The 22,049-nt window shown below is 41.8% G+C and overlaps 1 protein-coding gene, 1 long non-coding RNA gene and 1 pseudogene across 12 annotated transcripts in view; 1 reads left to right on the top strand and 2 right to left on the bottom strand.

Annotated features, from left to right (window-relative positions):
• The window catches only part of Ube2d3 (ubiquitin conjugating enzyme E2 D3), a 30,159-nt gene extending 21,249 nt beyond the window's left edge, over nt 1-8,910 (bottom strand). For 2 of the 9 annotated variants that reach the window (XM_059266299.1, XM_059266307.1), the window contains exons 1-2: nt 8,694-8,910; nt 5,817-5,968 (exon numbers count right to left, since the gene is read on the bottom strand). In XM_059266299.1, the coding sequence (XP_059122282.1) occupies nt 5,817-5,840 (24 nt within the window). In that variant the 5' untranslated portion in view covers nt 5,841-5,968; nt 8,694-8,910. The other 7 variants (XM_059266300.1, XM_059266303.1, XM_059266306.1 and 4 more) reach the window with 7 other exon arrangements.
• Nucleotides 7,233-21,352, top strand: LOC131913588 (uncharacterized). Of its 3 annotated transcripts, XR_009379925.1 has the most exons (3): nt 7,252-7,811; nt 9,444-9,709; nt 20,920-21,352. It is a non-coding gene; the product is annotated as an uncharacterized LOC131913588 (long non-coding RNA). The 3 variants fall into 3 exon arrangements; XR_009379926.1 differs by lacking the exon at nt 20,920-21,352 and having other exon boundaries at nt 7,233-7,314; nt 9,444-9,748; XR_009379924.1 differs by lacking the exon at nt 20,920-21,352 and having other exon boundaries at nt 9,444-9,748.
• Nucleotides 12,294-13,186, bottom strand: LOC131913586 (small ribosomal subunit protein eS1-like; annotated as a pseudogene).
• Nucleotides 21,353-22,049: the final 697 nt, after the last annotated feature.

Here is a 22,049-nt window from a genome sequence, read left to right as displayed (position 1 = left end):
ATACAGTACATTACTAGTGCACCACCATGTTATAGTATCAGTTGTCCCAATCTGACTCTATCTTGTATTTTAGTACATAACAAAAGGTAGTAACAGATTTCCTATCAGAATCTTTACTATTTTTCAAACTTAATTTCCTATATTTTACTTGGAGTTCACTTTTCCGAAATTCAATCTGACTTGACTTACAATGGAATCAAAATAGCCCTTTCTGCACACCTATTCTGAATAACATTACTTCTGAGATGACACAAGGCAGGAAGCAGAAATAGAAAAACCTCCTAAGTGTTGAGATTAAAAATCTTACCCCAATTGCCCATTACAACAACTGCCGCAACTTGAATTTCTTATTTAACTAAAATGTCAAAGAAACAAGGTTCTCAGAAATTTATGGTTACTAGAATTATTTCCAGAAGATACTTGGCAAAAGATTATGATCTGAACAAACTTCACAGAACTGTAGACATAAAGAATCAAAAGGAATCATCAATTTAGCTGGCATAGTCCAGGTAGGAGGATGAAGTTTGAGAAAGGCCAGAACACAGACTATTTCAAAAAACCCAAACCCAAAGCACCACAACAAAACCCACCCCTTTTAAACTCAGTTTGTAACCTTTCCTGAGGAAACCTAGTTTCCTTTATCCTAAGGATTACAAGGTGGGTTCTGTACACTATGCTGCCTTACATCACTGACAAGGCATTAGCTTCCTGTTTAGTTCTAATTATAGGTGACACAAGTATGCTTGTTTATTAGACAAGGTGCTAAGAATGGCTTGAGTGAATAATACTACAATTTTCCTTCCTTAGATCACCCTTGAAGGTAAGTCACTTAGGATTATTCAAAGTTAGGCCCAGTGACATGCAGAAGTAGTCCTACTAAGTCTCTATCTCAGAAAGAGAAAAATCTTTTTGTAAGTAGTATTGGAACAGACCAAAAGAAAGCTTTAATCCATGAAAGCAAATCAGGCATTTCACAGATATGAAAAATAAAGTTAGCAGCAACCCAGTGGTAGTAAATACTCAGTCATTAGGATTAAAGTTAATGTGAATAAGCATTTCCATCCTGAAACATCTAACCAAAAATACTAAATCACAACTGAGAACTTAAATAGGACAAAATCAGCCACAAAGTTACCCCGAAAGGTCCCTAGAAGATAAAATCGGATGCTTAGGTATAAAAATATAAACTTTTCCCCTTCCCACCCCACATAACAAGCCTGAGGACAATTTGTTTTGTATTGAGACAGGATACATGGCTACATTGCCAAAGCCACCTCCAATTTGTATTGCCATACCTTAGTCCACAGAATGTAGACTACAGGCACGTACTACCCTAGCTGCCCGAGGAATTTTAAGAATACATGCTACAAGGCAAACAGGCTATAAACCAAGATATTAAATGTACTCAACATTACTAAAGTCTGAATTAAGATCACTGTCATAGCAGCAAGCTCCTAAAACCCCCATTATGATACCAAATAGCAAAGAATTTTGATAAACCTTGGAAAATAAGTTATACAAAGCGATAAACACATGAATGTGTTTAATGCTTATTATTTTTCCAAGCAAAGCAGATTCTCATGAATGATGGATGGCCTTCCTGAGTTTTTATCCACTGGTAACACATTACACAATTACAACCCCAGTGAAGCACTGATGAAATTAACCCCCAGAGGTTTCTAACTAAGACCAAGTTTAGAATCCCTTAATGAATGTCTTCAAAATCACGTCTTTCTAAAGTTGATTTAGTAAGATCTCACACTGATGTATTCTTTAAAAAGCCAGAATTTTCTGAAATAAAAATGTCCTGTCAAAACTTACCTACACAACAGCTCTTGTATACAGCAATAGAAATTTCTATTAAGAACCACAATGCAGCTGGGTTTGGTGGCACACATCTGTAATCCCAGCAGGGAGACAGAGGCAGGATTGCTCTAAGTTTGAGGCCAATGCTATAAGTCAAACCCAACTTCAAAAAGCAAAACACAAAAATAAAAACATGAATAAAATCTGCACAATCAAGCTGGGCATACTGGCCCAGCCCTCTAATCATCATAATCTAGCACTCAGGAGGCTGAGACAGAAGTGCCTTATTCCAGATCAACCTTTTTGTGACACCCTGCCTCAAAATTTAAGCTGGAACATTTTTAATCAACATTAAAAAGCTCATATGGCTCATATTGCATAAAGGCGCTTGCTTAGAAAGCAAACCATCTGAGCTCAATCTCCAGAACCTATGCTAAAGGTAGGAGACACAAACCTGACCCCAGAGGTGCTCGTGACTTCCACCCTACAAAGTGCTTCCCCTCACTAATAGCATCCCAAGAACTCAAAAATAAAAAAAAAACCCTGAGAATTGATTTGAATGTTAACAGGCACTTGAACCCAGGAAGCAACAAACATGTAAAGCTTGACAATGTAGTTACAGATAGCTTTCTCCAGCGCTGAATAATTCAACTTAACCTTTATGAGCATAACAAAAATGGAATTTAAGACAGCAGATAAGCATGAGAAAAGATAAGCCTCAAAGAAAAAAAAAAAAAAAAAAAACAAACCCAAAACAAATCAAAAATACCACCACACAGGACAAACCTATCAGCCTGCATAGCTTGAACCACTACTTTGTGTAGTTTAAGACAATCCCAGCACTTAACCAACACACAGCAGTTTCTAGCCCATAATGAAAACTACCTAAGAATTAAATATATTCCAGTCTTAATTTACAAATTAGCTTTAACATAAAAATCAGACTAAATCCTCATTATTTCTATGAGGTAGAAATCAGCATATCTTAGAAAAAAACATTTAGTAGGAATTGAAATGGTTCAAAAGACACATCTTTTTTAGTGTTTCTGGAGATGAACTACCTTATCAGAAACCCATTCTCACTAGTTGTGTGACTGAACAAGTCAAAAGTCAACTTCTGTGTCTGTTACCTCATCCATAAAATGGGAGTATCTCACATGGCTGTTTTGAGGCCTACTACGCAGAGACCCTATGCTAGGTATTAGCTACCACAGAAACCTGAGTGGTATAAAAATGCAGTGGTTACCAGAGCAGAGAACTAGAAGGCCTGGGTTGTAGCCTCAACTCTGCTACATCAACAGCTGGATGAGGTTTTTGTTTCTTTTTTAAATTTAACAGTGACTTAATTCTTACTTCATAGTGAAGATGTCAACTGCACCTAATTTTCCACATTTGTTGTAATAAAAAAAAATTACAAATTATTGTTTAAAAGTTATGAAACATTGCAAATACTTTTAAACAAAATTTTTGGCTTAGTTTATGTTTAGCTCTTTAATGTAAGTTCTGAAAGTTCCCCAAATATCTAACAGTCATTTTTTGCTTTAGAGCAGCAAAATTTCTTAAAGCTCCCAAAAGAGATTTGAAATTCAGCTTTTAAAATGCCTGTTTAACAAGACCACACTAGAATTTGGTCCAAATAACAAATACAACAAGAGAGTAAGTGTAAGGTTATCTGGTCTAAAAAACTGACTAAACAAAAACATTTCCATTATCTATGGAAAATTAAAAAAAAAAAAACACCCAACAACTTGCTCCAATTGATTACTAAAGCTTACAGTGGTATAATACAAATTCTAATAAAATACAGAGAACTATAGGCATGTTAACACTTGTTGGGGGAAATCACAAGAATTCAAAACAGGGAGCAATAAAAACAACGAGACAATGGCTAACTGGCTCCTTAATTTTAGAGAAATGATGCCTTAAGAAAAAAAAAAAAAAAAGGCATCCTCTTTCTGAACTTTCAAAAACTATGCCTGCATCTGGGTGCCATTTTAGAAAAAGTCTCATGATTCTGACAATATATTGGGGGCATCAAACAGGTAAGTTGGAAATATTCTACAGGTTGAATCAGTGATGTGGCATATAAATAGTTCTCTAATGTAGAAAGTTTACATATCAACACATAATTCTTCAAACTTAAAAGATTTGCTTTCTCTTGTTATTCCAGTATCTAGAAAAATTCCTGGTGTCAATTAGGCACACGGATAAACTTGCTTGATTCTAACTCAAGTGTTTTCACTACAAATGTTCACAACTTAACCTACTGCCTCTAGAGCTTTTAAGTCATTAAAATGGTGCCAGAGCAGCTGGGCATCACCTGTAAAACAAAAAGAACCTGTAAGGCCTTCCGTTAAAGTGTTTTACATTTATAAAAGAAATCTAAGGATCTGAATTATTTTCATTTGTACTGAATGTTATGGTCTCCGTATTAAGTATGCTGCAAAGCACAATAATCCATCTCTAATGTGAGATTCACCCTCAAAATTGCCAGTTAATTATTCTAAAGTTACCTATTCAAAGTCTTGAGTCCTAAGGTTTTCTCTCCTTTGCATTATCATCAAGAATACAAACAGTTCAGTTAGTGTTTTGCATAAAACTACAATGATTACACAGTGACGTCCTAAAAATCCCAAGATTTCAGCATCTGTATATTCAGGTAAGATTTTAACTTTCATGAAACTCTAGCCTTGCCAATTAAACCTAGCAAGTTATACATATTAAATAACTAGAAATAAAGTAGCACCAGACAGATCTACTGTAGTCAATCCAGATCAGGGCCCTTCTTTCCAGAGTCTAAACACTATCCTACAAGAGCCCAAGTTTCTAACGCCAAACCTTCCTATTTTGTCTTCTATTAAGATGAGTTTATTCCACGACATTTTTTTCAAGTTAGCTGTAAATACTCCACCCTCTCGATTGTGCAAGAACCAAATACACCACACACACACAAATTAAGAGAAATTCAGTCTGAGAGTTTGAATTTAGGTTAAGTCTTGGAAGCAGAGGATCTTAGAACTCCCTACAACCAGATAAACGGTTAACGCTTAACAGAGAACATTTTTCGTATTAATAGAAAAGGAGATGCCAGAAAAAACCCGAAGCAGTTAAAGCAGCCGCCATCTTAAAATGCGGGATAGAAGTTAGAGCAAGAAAATGAGACTAAACCACCCGAGGTGGTGGTTCTGCTCACATTATACCTCTGAAAAAAACCTTAGCTTCTTTCCAACTTAAACCGACAACTTATCAAATTATACTGGCCTGCTGAAACAAGCCTCCGTAAGGGTTCTAAGCAAAACAGTCGGTCCATCCAGTCTTCCTGCACTGTCAAACACCCCCACCCCCACCCCCCAGGGAGCTCTCTGAAGGCATTTACATCAGTTCCCGGTGCCTCAGATAAATAGCTTCGGGTGAAAGCTGCGACCACACAATACAGGAAGTGGCAACAGTGCCACCTCCTCCCAACCCCACTTGGTCTTGTGTAACTGCCCAGATTGGGTTAGGCTTCTGGGCAGACTTCGTCACTACCTTTTAGCAAACCGAGGTATGTTTATAATACCCTGACCCTCAGTAAATAAAAGTTCGGAACAAAACGTTTTCTCTCTCATCTGTTTCGTTCCTTTCTTCCTAGAAGGTCTATAGCCACAGTACAGCTAAATAAGTTTTGAAGAACCAAGAATAGGAAGCAGTACTATGACATCTGCCCGAGGGCCTCTACACAATTCCACTTCCCAAACCGGACTAACTCTTCATGAGGCCGAAAACCGAGGCGCCTAGAAGCCACGCTCCCTCGCCCAGATTCTAGTAAAATTCAGTCTAACATTTCGCTTGCCAAAAGCACTCAGTTCCCCCAACTTAAAGCTCATTTCATAAAGAACACCCGCGTTCGAGGCAGCCCAGCCCGAGAAAAGGTACTTCAGAATTGTGTCCCATTCCCACACTTTTCTCTGGGGCCGAGCCTTCCTTTCTTCCCATGACCCCGTCCATACCATTCAGCCCCAACAGTTTACCTTATTAATCCGTTTCAGCGCCATAGTCTGTGCTTTTCGCCGGGCTCCTCACTATCCCGATGTGTACTCAAAGGTCCGGCCAAAAGTCTTGATCAGCCCGGCGGCGAGGAAGGATTGTCTCTTCTCACACCGGCTCTGCCAGACACAGGCGCCTTTTGCAAAAACGGAGCAGGTCAGCCACTCGCCCAGGCCTCGGAGAAAAACCCTGCCGATTCCAGCGCCCGGAAAACCGTCGCGATCCGGGCAGGGCGGGGTAGGTAGCAAAGCCACCAACTACTTCTCTCCGCGGTTCGCCCCGAGAGGGCGAGGGTGACGGGAAGAGCCGAGAAGAGGAGGTTACAAGTTTAACTTCCCGGCCTCTTGAAAAGGAAGAGCGAGCCCCGGGTGGGAGAGGAAGAGGCGGAGGAGAAAGGGGTGGGTGCGGGGCAGGGTCCAGAGCCGGGCAGAGGAGGAGCCGGGGCCTAGTCGGCGCTAGGCCGGCGTCACTAGGGCAAAGAAAGGCAAAGGGGGAGGGGAGCGGCAGGCTCCGGACCGGCGCCGGGCCCCTCTCGGTTCCTGCTCCAAAGGTCGGCGGGCGGGCGGGCGGGCGGGCCGAAGGCAATGGGACTCGCGGGTGCCGCCGTCCCCCGCAGCTAGGGCTGGTTCTGGGTCGCCCCCGACACCACCGCCTCACTCCCCGCCTCACAGCGCGCTGCTACGTGCGCGCGCCCAGCCGCCTCCTCCTCCTCCTCCTCCACCACGCGCCCGGCGGCCGCGAAGCTCCGGCTCCGGCGCGAGGACGCGCCCATGTCCCCCCCCCCCGCACCGCACCCCCAGGTCCCCCAGCCTCCAGCCGGGGCCCGGGCCTCGCCGCCCGCCCGCCCGCCCGGCCGCCCGGCCTCCCCACCCCACCCCACCCAGCCCAGCCTCTCGGGCTGGCCCCCTCGGGCCGCCCCCCCCCCAGCCCCCGGGGCGCCGCGCCGGGCCCCGGCCGGTCGCCCTCCCCTCTTCCCGAGCTGTCCACACCCACGCGTACACACAAGAGGGGCCGGGGCCTCCTCCCCGCGCGGCAGCTGGTGCCTCCCCGGCCCTACGGGGCTCACGCGCACGGCACAGCCACAAGATGTCCGCTCTGACGGAACTACTGCCAGCTGCCACGCTCCGCCCCTCCCCCTCCCCCCCACCGCCCGCCCGCCTATTCACCGCCGCGTATCCGTCCGCCAACGCCGCCGTCGCGAGCGCGGGGCGAGCCGAGGGGGTGGTTGGCAGGGAGCGGCTTGCTGCCCGGGGCCAGGCCGAGCGGACGCGCCACCCTCTCTCTGCCGTCCTCCGGGCGGAACGGCACCGTCTTAACTAAACCGATCGGAGGTCGGACCGGGAGGGCGGGGGACGGAGGCGGGTCATGGGCTGCGGCGGGGGGGGGGGGGGTTGGGGGAGGGAGGGTGGGTGGGTAGACGAGTGGCGGAAACCCTGAGACTCAGAGAAGCATCGAGAACCGGAAGGAGACCTTAGGAGGAAGGTAATGGCAGCGGCAGCTGCGCGGTGGAGGCCCCCACGCCCCTCCCTCCAGCGGCCCCCGGTTTCCTCACTTGGCAATGGATGGAGGCGGCGGATCTCGCGAGAACCTCGTGGCCGGCTAACCGGAGCTCCGGGGCTGCAATGACTTAAGGGCAGTTTTGTGCTCTCTTCCTGGCTGGGGCCCGCCCCCAAATCCGCAAGGTATCGCGAGATGCGCCGGGAACCCCAGGTTCTCGCTGGGCGGGCCTTGGGCGGAAAGCACCGCCCCTGAGTGCTTATGCTGGTGGGCGGGAGAGGAAATGGAATTCCCCAGGCTGGCCGGCGCGCGCGCTGACACGGCCCTCTCTCGGGCCGGCGTCCAATCGGGAATGGGCTGTGGGCGGGGCCGCCGGCCGGAGCGGGTTCCTGGTTTCCGGTGGCCCAGGTGATGGAGATTTCGTCCCGTGCTCCACCGAGAGGGTTGAGCAGCGGGAGGAGGCTCCCCTCAAATTAGGAACGGTAATTTAAAACAGGCCCAGGCTGAGTGCCGATAGCACCGCCACGTGCGGGGTGCTGTGCGTTGCAAACCCTCAGGGCCCAATCTGGGCCGCGGCCTGCAGGGGCCTGCGTTGGCATAGCCTTAACAATGCAGCTTAAATTGTGATCGGATTGCATAGGGCCTTGGTCCCCCGACGTCAGGCAAACTTAGGTGTGGAGCCTTAGAATCTTCTCTCTCCCGTTGCTGGCTCAGTTTTTGAACCCCAAAGTGGCAAAACATTAGGGAATCAGCCTGGATTAAATTCAGTGGGTGAGAGCTCTAAGTGTTTTTAATCTGTCGTGCTTAAGGTGTAGAGGGCCGTTTGTCATCTACTATATCCTTTGGTTAAAAACTAAGACTTTAATTTTTTGAAAGGCATTTAAAGGCAGAACGGATCAACCTGCTTTAGGGTTTTCTAACACCCATGAATAACCCCACTTAAAGTGGAAATCCTTAAGGACTACATGGAAAAAAGTTGAATTTTGAAAACCTGTTGCAGACAATAGTCCCTAATTAAAATGATAAAAGTGACGAAGGATCTAAGAATGAGGGTATATATCGTGTGTATACGTACACATATATAGCTGCATATATACATAAAAAGTGATGAAGGATCTAAGAATGAGGGTATATATCGTGTGTATACGAACACATATATAGCTGCATATATACGTATATATATAAAATGTCACTAGAGCAATTAGTGGGATACAGCTGCTTCAACTAGTGCCCATAGGAATCACCTGTAGTTTAGTTTAAACTGCTGATTTTGATTTAGTAAGCCCGAGTAGGAGCCCAAGATGATACATTTACAACAAGCTCCCAAGTGATAGAGATTATTTGAACCATTTCTGAGTACTTACTTCATGCTCTCCTGGCCACCTCTGACACTTCCTCCTCCCTGAAAACAACCCATTGTTCTCTTCAGGCTAACAAGTTAAGGAGAAGCAAAGCATTAGGCGCGGGGTGGAGGGAGAAACCCAGATGGGAGTTCTCCTGACTGCTTTTTTCTATTTAGGATACTGGTCTGGTTCCACATCTTACAGCTTTGTTTCTTCCCCACCAAGCTAGATGAGTAATGCCTGCCCTCTCTCAGAGTTGCTGTGTTTCAGATGTCATAATGTGAAAAGGACACTGTACAGGTTATGTCAGTGTTTACTCTTTTATGATAACATACAAATAATGGGTCTCCCTGTGACAGTGTCACATACATATATGTCAGACATTGTTCTTGTTACCCCCTCCCTACACACACTGCTACTACTCCTTGCTATCAGCCACAGCTCAGACATTTAACTGAACTAATACGTGACTGTGAATATGAATTATATTGAAGTAATAATATAAATATATAGAGAGATTATACTTAGGAAAATTATGTACCAGGCACTGTTATTTTTACAAATAAGCACTTTCTTACAAATGAGGAAACTAGGACACAGATTGTTTTTATACCAAGGGGACAGACCAATTGAGTGGCAGAAGCGGAATTTGAATGCAGCTGTTTAACTGCAGAGTATTTACTGAATGCAGTTTTATAGAACAAGTTTTAGATTTGTGTTTTTAATTGACATCTGAATCTGACTTTTTTCCCATTTGTTTTGTACTTTCAGAAGCCGGGGTGCAATGACTGGTGGGAAACACTGGACCCTACCAATCAGGAACTCTCAACATATAGGGAGGACAATGAAGAAGTTTCAAAGAAACCAGTTCCTGTGCCCTAATCTAACAAGTTTCAACATAAAAGTGCACTGAAACTTCACTGCTATGCAACAAAGCACAGCATACTGGAACAAATATGAGGTCAGAGTTCTTGTGTCTAAAAATATGTGGGTGGTTCAGTAACGCTGTTGACCCTTCTCAAAACAATGTTTCATATGTAAGTACACATATTTAAATAGACATATATTGAAATTCATACTCTAAAGACATTTGAAGTACAGTTAGAAGTTTTAAAGAAAAAGCAAACATGGTGTGAGTAAGTTTTATAGACACAATAAGATTAGGACTGGGATATATCTCAGTTGGTACAGTGTGTGTCTAGCACTCATGAAGCTCTAGGTTCAATTCCCTAGCACCTATAAACTGGATGGTAGCAGCATTCCTGTAACCCAGCACTTGGGGTTGGAGCAGGAGTGGATGTGGTGGAGTTTATCCTCACCTTGTATCAAGCTCAAGGTCTGCTTGGGATATGTAAGATTCTTAACCCAAAAGAAATAAAAATAAATACAGTAGGATCTAATAAGTTAATAAAGACTCAAATTTTGAAATAATGATACAAGAGAATGATACTGCCAGTATTTATTAGAATTGTAATGTGGTGATACAAAGTTACACACATTGAAAAGTAGGTTTGGCTAACACTATGGTGTTTATCTCCTACATCATTAGTTGAAGAAATACAAAATTTTTCTTTACTGATTAGTAAAAAAAACAAGATAAAATGTTTTAGCTGGACATGGTATTGAAGGCCTATTATCACAGCCTTGGGAGGTAGAGGCAGAAGGATCAGGAATTCATGGCCATTCTCAGTTACATGAAGAGTTGGATGCCAGAGGCTGGAGAGATGAGTCAGAAGTTAAGAGCTCTTGTTGCTCTTCCAGAGGACCAGGTTCAATACAAAGATCTTCATGGTGGCTCACAACCATCCGTAACTCCAGTTCCAGTGGATTTGATGCCTTTCCTGGAACTCACTCTGTAGTCCAGACTGGCCTCGAACTCACAGAAATCCACCTGCCTCTGCCTCCCGAGTGCTAGGATTAAAGGCTTGCGCCACCAATGCCCGGCACATCTTTTTAAAGTTTGGGGCAAGAATGAGTTAAAACATGAGACCCTGTATTAAAAGTGCCCTCAGGCAATACATATCATATACACAATAAAGTATAAGATTTTATATTCAAAGCTCATTTGCATATTCTGCAAATACATGATTTGGATCCCAAGTGAAACAAATATATTGCTTGCATAAAAATCCAATTTTATACTCTCTGGTTTACAATATCATTACAGGAATTAATACTATTTGAGAAAATTGTATTTTGGCTGGGCATGGTATCACATTCCTGTAATCCCAGCACTGAGGAACTAGGGAAGGAGAGCTCCAGTTGGAGGCCAACCTGGGTTACATAATGACACTGTTTTGAAATAAAAGCTGTGTTTTCATGTTGAAAACGTCATTTTGACCTTAAATTGGTAGGGTTTGGGCTATAATTAGCCATTTACAAATCTTTGAGATAAAAAAGAATTAGTGTGTTGTTTTTTTTTTCCTACAGAAAACATACACACAAATGTTCATAGTAACTGTTAGTCAAGATACTCAAAAACAAATAACCCTGATACTTAGTGGTTGATTTAGGTGATGTATCTGTGGATCAAAATTGCACTAAACAGAGCAGAATGCTGGCATCTGGTGGCACACACCTGTAATCCCAGCACTTAGGAAGCAAAGCAGGAGGATCATGAGTTAAGGTCAGCCTGGGCTGCTACTGAGTTCTAGGCCAGGCTAAATGAGGTATGGCAGAAATAAGTGGGAAGGAAAATGTTACAAGCCAATAAACTAAAAGTAAGCAGGGAAGCTTTTTTCTTTGCTTGGCATGAATTATTTTTTATTAATTCATGTGTGTGTGTGCATATACTTTTTATATACAAACACAAATATTTACCTTTCTTACTCTATCAGATTGTACAATATGTATTAACACTTTATCAGTATTTTAAATACTATTTTATATCATAGTATTTAAGTTAGAAGAAAAGTAAACATCATTCAGAAACCTCTTCTGGGGAAGGGACAGTGTTCCAACTATATGAAAATACTTGTGATGGCTAACTTTGACATGTTATGTGTCAGCTTGCCTGGGTAGAGGGATGCCCAGATGGTTGGTAAAACATTTTTCCTGGTGTATCCATGGGATGTAATTGAAGAGATTACCCTTTGAATCAGTGGACTGAGACCAAAGAAGACTGCCCTCAAGGCAAACAAGAATTTTTCAATCCATTGAGATTTTGAATAAAATTAAATTTGCTTCTTGCTTATATCCATCTTCTCTGGCCCCAGATGGACATCAATACTACTGGTTTTCTGACCTTTGGATTCACAATGAAGCTTTTATAGCATTCTCCTCTCTCTTGCCTCCAGGTCTTCAGACTTGGACTGAACTAGATCACTAGCTTTACTTGTTCATCATTATATAAAAATAGCATATTTTGTGGCCTTCATGATAGTGTCAGAGCCAATTCCAATGTTTCTTTGGAAAACCCTAATTAATGCATTCCTCCTTGCTGAAGCATGACAGGGCTTTTGCCTTAGAACACAGAAATTTGGTTTAATACTACTATAGTCACTTAGTTTCACAAAACTTAGGTAGCTTTTTTGTGTTTGTTAGCTTGAAATAAAGTCACTGTAACATTTCTATGTTTCAAAGGCATTCTGCCTTTCAATAAACATTTATTTAGAAGTACACTTTTTTTTTCACAAATAAGACTTTTATTTGTCACTATTAAAAATCTGGAATTCAAACAGATTCTTGGACTGGTGGTTCATATCCATCCGCTCGTTCAACTTTAGCTCCTGTCTCATCACCAGTAGTCTATCCAGAACTACCACCTTCACCATGGAGCTCCATGAGTATTCCCAGTTCAAACTTGGGTGTCTTCAGCATTTTTACTTTTCTAACGAAGACATCATGAAGAGGATAAATGGACTGGCAAGCCTTTTTTATGTCTTTCCCAGTGCTCTCTGGAATCAATTTATTAACCACTTCCTTCAAGTCATCTGTCTGCACTTCTCGGGTCATGATTTCCATCATCATCTTCTGGATCTGGCGGACCTGCTGGTGCTGTGCATAAGAGGTCTTGTGTATCTGGTTGTTGCGTTTTTTAGTGAAACCAACACAGAGCAGACGGAGCAAATAACCATCAGTTGTCTTGACATCCACATGAGCTTCAATCATGGTCTGCCACTTTTTGACCATGGAACACATTTTGTCCCAGGTAAGTAAGATCCATGCCATGGAAGTTAGTCAGACAGTTTTTGCCCTGAACGTCCTCGGTAATTAGCTTGAATTTTCTAAACGCAACTTCGTCATTCTGTAGATCAGCGAGGCTCACTTCAAACACACGACCCTTGAGGCCATCAGATGCGATTTTGGTTCCTTGAGTCCTCGTGACTAGTGTCTTTCCAATGTTTCTAATATTGAACATAGCCGGAGCTTTCACATCATACCAATCTTTCTTCGAAAATGGATCAACCACTTTCTTCTTGGCTCCCTTCTTGCCGCCTTTCGTCAGGTGCTTGTTCTTGCCGACCGCCATGGTGCTGCGGAGAGAGCCAAAAGGCTAGAAGTACAATTTTTAAAAACAAGCTCGGGGGCTTGAGAAATGGTTCAGCAGTTAAGAGCACTGGCCTCTCTTCCAGAGATCTGGGTTCTCTTCCCAGCACCCACATTGTGGCTCACAGCCATCTGTAACTCCAGATATAACCCAGGAGATCAAATATCCTCTTCTGATCACCACAAGCACCAGAATGCATGTAGTACCTAGATACACATGTAGGGAAAATACCTATACACACTAGAAACCAAAAACAACAACAAACCACCACCACGAATCCACTTATAATTCGAGACTGACCTCAAACTAAACTCATGTAACCAGGCTGGCCTAAAAGTTGTGATTCTTCTGCCTCAGCTTATGGAGTGCTGAGATTACAGGGGTGCATCACCATGCCTAGCTTAGACCAAATGTTAACATAGTACAGATCTGTTGATAGAATAATTTGTCTTCTAACCAGAGCAGTGTAAGTGAAAAAGTGAGGCAGAGCTGGGAAAAGGAAACTTCATAGGCAATAGGAAAAAAACATTGAAAGTCTCAAGATGACCTAGTAACTTTGGGAAGCGACAAGTACTTTGGCTGTGTGTGTGCCCTTACATGCATACATGTACATGCACCATTGAAATAAGTTTGAAATAGATGACTAAATCTTGAGATCCTTTTATTCTGAAGTAGATGGAATAGGATAATTTTGTTTACATAAAAAGGCTTGATTGGATTTCATTATCAAAAAAATCACTATGATAGCTATGTGGAGGATATATCAAAGTGTGATGGAAGAGTCTTTGAGAAGCCCACACCCATGCTTTCAGGTATGTCTTTCTTAGCAGTACTTTGTTTTGTTTTGTTATGTTTTGGGGAACAAGGTTTCTCTGTGTAACAGGCCCAGCTGTCCCAGAACTCTGTAGATCAGGCTGGCCTCGAACTCAGAGATCCACCTGCCTCTGCCTCCCGAGTGCTGGGATTAAAGGCATGTGCCACCGCCACCCAGCAGGAGTACTTTCTTTCAACTCTTATGTTTATAATGTTAAATATAACCTGGGTTTGTAAGCCAAAGGAACACTTTCTTCTTTAAGTTGTTTTTGTCAAGGTATTTATTAAAGCAACAGAAATGAAGCTTTGATAGGTTCTAGTAAGGGGAAACATTTTTTAAAAAGTACTTAGTTCAGAATAAAGGAATTGCCTTTCCCTTATCTCCCCGAATATGCCACAGCTGGAGTATTATATTTTTAATAGCTTTAAAGAAACATAACTGACATGTACAAATCATTGTTTAAAGCATAGAACTTAGTAACTTACATTTTTATATAGCAGTGGAAGTACCACCAAATAAAGTGAGCATTGACACAAGTTACTTTGTGCTTGTGTGTGTGTGTAAATTATTTCTCATTTCCCTTTTCAAAAGAAGCCACTGACCTGTTTTCTTTTTTTGTAGATTAGTTTGCATTTTCTTTTTAAAAATTTCTTTCATGTCTTAAAATATTTATTTTGTGTCTGTGTGGGCATGTGTGCCACGCACGGTCAGAGGAGAATTTTTGGGAGTCAGTTCTCTTTACCATGGTAGGTCCTGGAGATTGAGTTTAGGTTGTCAGACTTGGTAGCATCACTTTTACCTGCTGAGTCATCTTGTTATCCCTACTTTGCATTTTCTAGAATTTTATTTGCGGTCCACAGTATATCCTCTTTTCTGGCTTTTTTCACATAGTGTAGCTTTGAGCTTTTATGTGATGACAGAGCCCTCCAGACTTCACTGACTTAATGTCTATTAGGAACAACTAAAGCTGCAATTACTGGAGAATTCAACTTCATAAAACTTTCTGCTACAGAATAAAGTTTCCAGTATCGACTTTTACTTCTCATCTCAAGGTTCCTTAAGGTTGAGAAACTCATGTCTTACTACTAGATAAGAGGAAATGTTAACTCATTTCTAGGAACTCAAGTAAAAGCGTAAGACTTTTATTTAAGGTAGAACTAGAAAGGATGTTATTCGTAAACTTTTGCTGGGCATGAAAACAAAATAGGCCAGTAAAATATCTCTGTATAACCACAATTCTGTACAACCAAAAGTCAGTTCATTTAAGGGGAGTTAGAATAAAATGGCAAGGACAAAGCTAGGCCTGGTAACGCACAGCTGTAATCCCAGCACTTAGGAGGCGTTGGAAAGAGGATCGGGAATTCAAAGCTAGTTTTGGTACATACTTTGAAACTAGCCTGGACTCCAAGAGATCCTGTCTCAAACTCACATGGTAAGAGGCAGAAGATATACAAGGAAAGTTTGTTCCAACCCCCAAGCCTGCTTTTTAATGGATGAAGTGCTACTACCCAGTTACCACTGAGCAGTTAATGAGTTGCTATGCCAGCCTAGACATAACCACATAGATTTAGTGTAAAGATAGAACAACACCAAGAGAAACTAAATTTTTAAAGAGGAACAGAAACTATCTTACATTTTGTGTCTAAATGAAATGTGGTTATGTATTATGTCCCCCAATATACTGTGTCTCCCAATAAAATTTGCCTGAGGATCAGAGGAAAAAGCTAGCCACTATATTAACATAGAAGTCAGGCAATGGTAGCACATGCCTTTAATCATATCACTTGGGAGACAGGGATCTGTCTGGATCTCTGTGAGTTCAAGGCCACACTGGGGAACAGAGCCAAGCATGGTAACACAGGCCTTTAATCATAGCACTAACCATAGAGGTCTGTACAAACAGACAGGAAATGACAGAGCTGGGCAGGAAGAGGAAGTGATATAGCTGGGCTGAGAGAGCCAATGAGAGAACAGAACAAAGGAATATAGGCATAGGTATACAGGAAGCAGGTCTCTCTTTGGAAGCTGCAGTTGGTGAGGTTAGGTTAGCTGTGGCTTTCCGTAGTCCTCTGATCTCTCAGGTTCTAACCCTGATTTCTGGCTCCATGTCTTTTATTTAATAAGACCATTTAGTGATTCATCTACAATGAAAGGCATAGACATTTAAAAGAAACACATCGTGCATATGATTTTTTAAATTATAAACTTTATTTAGTTCATGCTTCCCAAAGCTAGGAAATGCAAGATCGATGGGACACATCCGGCGAAAGATCTTCCTTTATCATAACATGGTGGAAAGACCAGCAAGCACATGTAAGACCAGGAGAAAAGGCCAGAGGAGTACAAACTTACAAATCCCTTTTTGAGAACCAATGCACTCACTGGATGCTATTAATCTATTCCTGAAGGCAAAGATCCCATGGTCTAATCTTATTAGACCCTGTCTTTCAATGACTGCTGCATTGGGGATTGTTTACAATATAAGAACTTTGGAGACATCAAATGTGTAGGTACAGAGAACCCACACTTTATGTGTTGTGATTCTAGGGAGTAAAGCAGGTAACATGGAGATAAGCAGGGTCTGGCCTTCAGGAGATCCTTCATGCATAGATGCCATGGATGGCAAGTATTGCAGATAATCCATAGATACTGATAAACTATTTCATTTAGAAATTATATTGGGGAGAACAACTCACTAAATAGGATAAGGCAAAGTTGTGGTAGAGTTCTGGAAGGCTGATGTCCTGTCCCACGCTTCTCCTATCACCTGAGTCAGTCCACACCATCCAAGCCCATGAGGGAGAGAAAGGGCCATGCATACATGCAGCTTAAGCTAGCCCTGAGGTCATGCCCTAGGGGCTGGTGCTTCAAGGCCATAGGTTGAACAGGTACCCACTATATTTCTCCCCTTTTGACTAAATAATAAAGTTCTAACAGGTGTACGCACCCCTCAGCTTAAACTAGCCCTGAGGCCTCCAGGGGGGCGGGGGGGGGGGGGGGGAGACGGTGCTTCAAGGTCATAGGTGGAACAGGTACACACTACAGGCAGGAGTATAGTAAGACCCTCATTTAACTAGTTACACAAGTTGAAACTGATATTCTGAAGCCCTTTCCCTCAAAGTGAAAGAGAAGTTTTTTTTTTCTATTCTCATGAGTTCTTTTCCCCTTGAGTTGGGATAAACTCTGTAATGCCTATGACCAGTAGAATACAGTAAAAACAGATGTTCTTCCATGACCAGACACTAAAGAGCTATGAGCCCCTACTAAGGCCAGGGGAGTGTCACTATGCTGGAGCGACTACTCTTCTGACACACTACACAGGTGAATGAAGCCATCTTGGGGGTCTCAAGTCTAGGCTATCACTAACTGAGTACCACTAGAGAGCTTCAAACAATGACACAAGGAACAGAAGTCATCCATGTGAGCCCTACCTAAATTCCAGACCCAACTTCTGAGCTACAGACATCCTAAGCTAATAGTGGTGACAACTAACATGATACATATGAAGAATAGCAACTAGGGAAGGACCTAGAACATCTTTTTTATTCAACAACTCCTACATGTAAGTTGATGCACTCCCCCTTGGACCACTCACCAACACATCTCCTTCTCACCTTCATGATCTTTTCCTAGCAAGTGTTCAATTCTACAAAACAGACCAGAGTAAGTGAAGTGTGTGTGTGTGTGTGTGTGTGTGTGTGTGTGTGTGTGAATTTTTGTTGTTTTTAAGTGAGAAAATATAGATCCTCTTGGAGATAGCATCTTCTGAAGAATTTAAAAATTTGTGAAGAGTAAATAATCTCACATTGAAAATACCTAAGAATGTATTAATATATTATTAACTAACTGCCTGCTGGACATTTCTTCAATTAAAATTAAACCACTGTTTATTCTTTAACCCTAGTCTTAATTTTCAAAAATCATTTCCTATCCTGACTGACCTGCTTAGGGTGAATATCTTTTTCTAGTCATTAAGACTCAACATATTAATCTGTCTTTCATATTTTTCCTTCATCTCCAATGAACACTGCATTTTAAATTTTATAATGTATTTTTCACCACTAATGACAATTCCATAGGTTAAACAGAAGTGGTTAATATTTCATCCAAATAGTTTAGGACCTATGAGGTGACTAGTTGTAAATAAGGAAGCAGCATCACACAGGTTAAATGACTTAGCAGAGGTGACAGGATCCATGTAATGACCAGTCCTGTGACTCCAACTTCAGCATTCTTTGCATTCTCTATGGTGACTCTCATCAACTCATATTTGATCCATTACTATAGATGCCTCTTGGGCTTCTGTCTCTACTCTTCCTTCTCACGTCTGTTTTTGCGTATCACCACCATATAAAGCATGGCTTTCATTACAGTGTTGCACAATGAAGTTTTCAATGTTGTGTTATTGTATAGAAAATAATCAGAGGCCAGCATGGTGTGTAATGGCAGTACTTCCAGCACTCCAGAGGCAGAGGCAGGAGTGCTCTAGTTTGAGGCCAACCCGAGCTACCTAGAGTGAGACTCTGTGTGTGTGTGTGTGTGTGTGAGAGAGAGAGAGACAGAGAGAGACAGAGAGAGAGAGAGAAACAGACAGAAAACAGATGGGATTCTTTAGGTTCTACTTCTGATAGTGAAGAACTAAATTTTGCTCATACTTTCGTTGCAAACAATGAGAAAAGCTAAGGCAAAATAAAACAAGCATACCTGTTTTAATGGCATTGGGAAGCTACCAAATTAGTGAAGACTGCAAGAGTTTATTCAAGAGTATTACAAACAGGAAGAATCAGAACTAAGCCCCAATAATTGAAGCTTTTTCCAGAAAGCCATCTGGCTCTTCCAAGCAACTGGAAGACAAAGTAGAGCTTGCCACAAGTTCACAGGACTGAGTAGGAAGTGGTATTTATGTGAAATTCAGAGTTCATCAACTTCAAGCTTTCAGTTAGTATACGTAATCTAAGAACCCAAGTGATATAAAAATAGATCAGAATTTGTAGAGCCTGAATCATTTTAGGCCCCAACTAAATTCTGGTGGGCTTAGTGCGCTAATGGCCTTAGTCTAGCCTCACACATGGTAGAGAAGAAAAATAAAATAATCCATTTTCTAGATCCCACTTTTCAGCTGATCATATTGTCTACATTCCCAGGCATAGCTGCTTTTGTTTACATGCTAATATTCTCTCACTCTGCCAACAAGTAAGTTGAATTGAATTCTTTACTAAGGTAGGGTGACTGAAACGTGCTGCTGTAAGATCTGAGTCCTAGTCAAGCCCCTAGGAGATTACTCCATTTCTCACCCCCCCACACCCATACACACACACCTATGTATTAGTGGACTAGTAAGCCATGCCAGAGCATACAGAGAAGAATCTTAATGAAAAATCCTATGTTCCAATACTATTTATTCCATTGAGTAGCAGCAATCCAAATTCCTTCTGTTAACTGGGATCCCTCACTCCTACCAGGAGACTGCTCCCTTTCTCTACCTTTTGGTTTCATGTTGTAAGAAGCCCAAACTTGGGACTGGCGAGATGGCTCAGCTGATAAAGACCCACATAAAAAGCCTGGTGTGGTATGTGTCTGTAATCCCAGTGCTGAGAGTGTGAGACAGATTTCTAAAGCTCATTGCCCAGCCAGCCTATCCAAATCTATGAGCCCTAGGTTCAGTGAGAGACTATATCAAAAATAGAATGAAGAGGAATAGGGAGAAACCCAAAGTTGACCTCTATCCTCTACATGTAACACACACACATACCCATGTATGCATGCATGCAGAGATTCACAGGAACATGTATACACAACACACACAGAGCCCAAAGTTGCCAATAAGTAGTATCTGTCTCATTCATTGAAGCCATGCTTCCTGGGAAGCATTCTTCCGTTTCATATTTGACCTACTTTCATAGTGACCTCCAAAGTCACAGGAACCTAAAAGTTCTACCAGTGAGTTAATTAGGTCTAACAGAATCACCAATAAAATGCACATAGGAGCACACTAAAAAATACATACAAAAATATTCCTAACAGCATGCCTTCAACCAAACAGTGGAAACATATCCAAAAACCATTAACAACAAAATGGATAAATTGTGATATACTGATAGAATAATATGTAACAGTGAAATAAATGTACAACTGCTACAAGTAACATGGCTAGATCTCACAATGTTAAGTAAAGCTACAGAATATACTGTGTATAATTCAATTTACATAAAGGTTAAGTATTAGTAAATACAAGATTTTGTTTTAGAGTTCAGAATATAGTGACACTTGGGGACAGACAAGTAATAATTAAGAGACAATAATATAGTTGTGTATGTTGTGGTTATATAATTACCTTTTTTATGATGCCATTAGTGCAGAGCAATTTGTATATTTTTCTGTATGTATGTCATGCTTGCATTAAAAGTTTATTTAAAATATTCATATAGGGGCTGGAGAGATTGTAGATACCAATATTTCTTGATATCTGCATAAGGATCTCATAAGAATTTTATACTTACCAAAATCTTAAGTGTTCAATAGACATACCAAGTATTGATACATTATGGATTACAATATTCAGGCACCCATGTATCATGTAAAAATCAAAAGGAAAGCTGGTATGTGCATAATCCTAGCACTTGGGAGGCAAAGGTAGGAGTGATTTTGAAGTTGGCTTGGGCTACATAAAACTCTGTCTCGGGTAGTTTTTTAAAGATAACACATTAGTGCTAATAAAATCAGAATTGGTTGAGTACTATGTGATTAAGTAGATAAGCATGTCACTTCTCTTTAGAGCATATTTTCAGGTGTTGTTTTATGAATACCCAATGTACTAGAGTTCTATAGAGGAACAGACTTATGAATGAATGAATATCTATCATCTATCTACCTACCTCTCATCTTTCCAGCTAAATATCTTTATCTAGCATAGCTCTCTATATCATCTGTCTGTCTATCTATAGGGGACTTCTCAGAATGACTGACAGGCTGTGGTCCAGCTAATCCAACAGTGGCTGTCTACCATTGGAAGGTCCAGGAATCCAGCAGTTGTGTAGCAGGAATCTTAAAAGTTCTTATTAATAAAATCAAACCTGAGCCAGGTATTGGGGTGTACACTGGAAGATCAGAGAGACAGAACAAGCCACAGCTTCCTCACCTGGCCAATTCTTCAGGTGATCCTGTTTCCTCAGACTGGAAGCCTCTGTGTCCTCATATCTGAATGGCGCTCAGCTGAACTGTGCTGCCAGAAGCCTGAAAGCTTAACCAGCCAAATGCTTAACCAGGCCAAATGCTTCTAGTTTCTGGTCCTCACGTCTTATGTACCTTTCTGCTTTCTACCATCACTCCCTGGGATTAAAGCCTCGCTTTCTGGGATTAAAGGCATGTGTCACCATGCCTGGTCGTTTCCAATGTGGCCTTGAACTCACAGAGATCCAGAGGGATTTCTACCTCTGGAGTGCTAGGATTAAAGGTGTGAGTGCCACCATTTTCTAGCCTTTGTATCTAGTGGCTGTTCTGTCTCTGACCCCAGGTAAGTTTATTAGGGTGCACAATATTTTGGGGAACATAATACCACCACACAGTTGTTCAGTCCACAAAGCTGGATGCCTTAGCTGGGCTTTAGTCTATACCAGAATCCCAAAGAAGGCTCCAATGTCAGTCAAGGAATGGACTTGCCAGGGAGAGTGAAAGCAAGTAGGCAAAAAGAGTAAGCTTCCTTCTTATATAGGCTGCCAGCAGAAGGGGTGACCCAGATTAAAGGTAGATCTTCCCACTTCAAAAGATCTGGATTAAAGTTTGGTCTTCTCATTTCAAATTATTTAAGGAAAAAAAAAATCCATCACAGGTGTACCCAGTAGGGTTTTAATTTCAGATATAGTCTAGTTGACAGCCAAGAAATAACCATCACACCCAAGAAAGCAGGATTGTTGAAATGAAAAACAATAAAATGGGAATGTACCAGGTGTGGTGTATGGACTACCTATGACCATTTAGAAAAAAGAAATAAGGGGCTGGACAGGTGCTCAGTGGTTAAGAGCACTAGCTGCTCTACAGAGGACCTGGATTTAATTCCCAGAACCCACATGGTAGT

This window comes from Peromyscus eremicus, chromosome 6 (assembly GCF_949786415.1).
Source record: "Peromyscus eremicus chromosome 6, PerEre_H2_v1, whole genome shotgun sequence".
Taxonomy (NCBI): Eukaryota; Metazoa; Chordata; class Mammalia; order Rodentia; family Cricetidae; genus Peromyscus; species Peromyscus eremicus.
This window is presented reverse-complemented; position numbering and strand designations above follow the sequence as displayed.